At 49.5% G+C, this 3,075-nt stretch overlaps 1 protein-coding gene across 1 annotated transcript; it reads right to left on the bottom strand.

Annotated features, from left to right (window-relative positions):
- Positions 1 to 1,982: 1,982 nt before the first annotated feature.
- LOC106355743 lies at positions 1,983 to 2,825 on the bottom strand. Its single transcript, XM_013795636.2, has one exon. The coding sequence runs from the start codon at positions 2,823 to 2,825 to the stop codon at positions 1,983 to 1,985; it is 843 nt and encodes a 280-aa protein (XP_013651090.2).
- Between the last annotated feature and the right edge of the window lie 250 nt (positions 2,826 to 3,075).

The following is a 3,075-nucleotide window of genomic DNA, read 5'->3' as shown; positions in this document are numbered from 1 at the left end:
ACGGCCTTACTCACATAGTAGATTGATAGCTGCTTGGTCCCTTCCTCGCACACCAGTACAGCGCTTACTGCATGTTCTGAAACTGCTAGTTATAGCAGTAACACCTCGCCGAGCAATGGCTTGGATAGAAGAGGAGGAGTGGTGAGGTAAACCTCGAGTTCATGGAGAGTGGATTCACACTCTTCCGTCTAGTGGAAATACTTTGGGTTTTTGAGGGTCCCGAAAAAGGCGTGAAACTTGTCGGAGAGCCTGGAGATGAACCTGCTCAAGGCTGCCATTCTTACTGTTAGCTTTTGGACTTCCTTGACGTTCCTCGGGGAAGGGATCAACTGAATGAACCTGATTTTCTCCGGATTGGGTTTGATGCCCCGATGGGTCACGATATATCCGAGGAATTTCCCGGAACTGACACCGAATGAGCATTTAGCTGGATTGAGCTTCATGTTGTACTTTCGGAGGTTGGAGAAAGCTTGCTGCAGATGAGATATGTGGTCTTCGGCCTCCAGAGATTTGACCAGCATGTCGTCGATGTAGACCTCCATGGTCTGCCTAATCTGACCTGCGAACATCATGTTTACCAGCCTTTGATAGGTTGACCCGACATTCTTTAAGCCAAAAGGGATGACTTTATAACAATAGATCCCTCTGGAAGTGATGATGGATGTCCTTTCTTGGTCTTCTGGATGCATGAGTATCTGATTATAGCCTAAGAACGCGTCCATGAAGCTCATTAGCTGATGCCCGGCCGTGGCGTCGACCAATTTGTCGATGTGAGGCAGAAGAAAAGGGTCATTTTGGCAGGACTTGTTGAGGTCTGTGAAATCTATGCAGACTCGCAACTTCCCATTCTTCTTCTTGACTATGACCACTTTGGCTAGCTACTCGGGATATTGCACCTCGAGAATGAACCCTGCGTCGAGCAGACTTTTGATTTCGTCGTTGATGATTGCATCCCTTTCAGGAGCAAACTTCCTCCAATTTTTTAACGGGCTGGTGTAGGGGATCTACTTGCAGCTTGTGCATAATGATCTCCAGATCAATCCCAGGCCTGTCTGTGTGGGACCATGTGAAGCAATCGAGTTACACCTGAGGAAGTCTATTAATCTCCTTCTTAATCCCTCGGTTAGCTTGGAGCCGACCTTGAGGTGTCGGGTCTGGTCCCCTTCGATCGACGGTACATCGTCCATTTCTTCAACCTCTGGTTCCTCGGTGTGTCGAGTCGGAGGGTTGCTCTGTAATTGCTATAAGACCTTGGTCTTTCCCTTCAGAGTAGTCTCGTAGCAGGAGCGGGAGTTTCTTGGTCTCCTTTGATTGCTCTTATGCCCCATGGTGTTGGGAATTTCATCATCTGGTGATGAGTCGAAGGGACGGCTCCCATGTCATGAATCCAGGGCCGTCCCATGATCATGTTGTAAGATGATTGGCAGTCAATGACGAGGAACTTGGTTGACATGTTAATCCCTTCAGCGTATAAAGGGAGGATGACTTCTCCAGCAGTCTGTTTGACTTCTCCGTTGAGTCCTATGAGTGGGGTTATTCTCCGTGTCAGACCGCTTTCTTCCAGCCCCAGATCTTGATATGCGGCTTAAAAGATGATATTGCCCGATCTCCCATTGTCTACCAATATCCTCTTTACTAGGCAATTCGCTACAGTGAGCTATATTACCAAGGTGTTGTGATGTAGGGCTAGGACCTTCTCTTGCTCCTTGGCATTGAAGCTTATTTCATCTGTACCCAGAAGCAGGCATTTTGGCTTGGCTGCCTCTAGGCCGTGCTTGGCGTTCCAGGTGCTTTTCTTCGCGGCCGCATGGGTTATGCTGCAGATTTTCGAGCCTCCTGATATGACGTGGATTATTCGGTCATGTCGAGGTGGCGAGGCAGGAACAACTTCAGTGGGCTTCACGACGTCTCTTTGTTTAGATGGTCTTGGCCTTCTCGGAAAGGAATTCCCGGAGGTATCCTTTCTTAAGTAGTTCGTTGATCTAGATCATTAGTGTGACGCAATCCTCCGTTTTGTGACCGTGGTCGTGGTGGAAATCGCAACAAAGACCAGGATTCTGAAAAGAATCGGGTGTTTTCATCTTCTGACGCCACTTGACCTGTTGGCCCATCTGCCTCAGAACATTGACCAGTTTCGGCTGTGAGATAGAGAGGTGAGAGATGTCCGGCCACGTGGACACTGCCATCCCTTCTGCCTTCTCGATCGGTCGGTTCTGGTATCTGCCCCGGTTTCTGTTTCTGGAATCCTTTATTGGTCTTGGAGAGGGTCTCTCGTCTTGCTCGTTTCGGTCCGGCCTGACCATCTTGGGGTCTTGCTTTTGCTGTGCCTTAGCACGAATTGCGACGTCTTCATCCCATTTTACATGTGCCCAGGCTTGGGATAGCACATCTTCCATGGTCTTGCACTGGTATTTGGTTAGCTCCTTGTAGAGGTCCCCATCAGGGAACAAGCCTCTCTTGAAGGCATAGATTGCAGTAGGGACATTACATTCAGGAATGGCCACCTTCTCTTGATTGAAGCGGGCTATATAGCCTCGCAAGGGTTCAGCCCGATGCTGGAGGATGTCATACATGCCATCTGAAGTTTTCTCCAGGTTTCTACTGCTAGCGAACTGCTCCAGGAATTTGTCGCTAAGGATCGCAAAGGAGGATATGGACCTGGAAGGTAGGTTGATGTACCATTGCAAGGTGGGTCCAATCAGGGTTGAGCCGAATCCGTTGCACATAGTAGCTTCGCGCGACTCTCGCGCGACTCCTTCGGGAGTGCTACGCGAGCATCCTTTGTCTGTATTGGGCGATATGGTCATCTGGATCGCTGGTACCATCATACACCTTTATGCGGGGAAAAGAGAATTTCCTCGGCATCTCAATCAAGGTGATCTCCTCCGTGAAAGGAGTATTGGCGTAGGAGTCGAGATTGCTTTTCCGTATCGGGGGAGCTACCCCTGGGAGCCTTTCCACCATGGATTGCATGGTGTCGAGCCTCTTGGAGAACTTCCTTGTCGGATTCCGACTCGGATTCGCTGTCTTCTACGTCGTAGGTCTGAGTACCTTTAGCCTTCTCGTGCACTTCTT

The sequence above is a fragment of the Brassica napus genome, chromosome C3 (genome assembly GCF_020379485.1).
Source record: "Brassica napus cultivar Da-Ae chromosome C3, Da-Ae, whole genome shotgun sequence".
In the NCBI taxonomy this organism is placed as follows: Eukaryota; Viridiplantae; Streptophyta; class Magnoliopsida; order Brassicales; family Brassicaceae; genus Brassica; species Brassica napus.
Note: the sequence above shows the minus strand (reverse complement) of the source record. Positions and strands in the feature narration are given on the sequence as shown.

Bases quoted from the DNA above. Each gene is read 5' to 3' on its own strand.
- LOC106355743 (XM_013795636.2), bottom strand. From the start codon at position 2,825: ATGGTACCAGCGATCCAGATGACCATATCGCCCAATACAGACAAAGGA.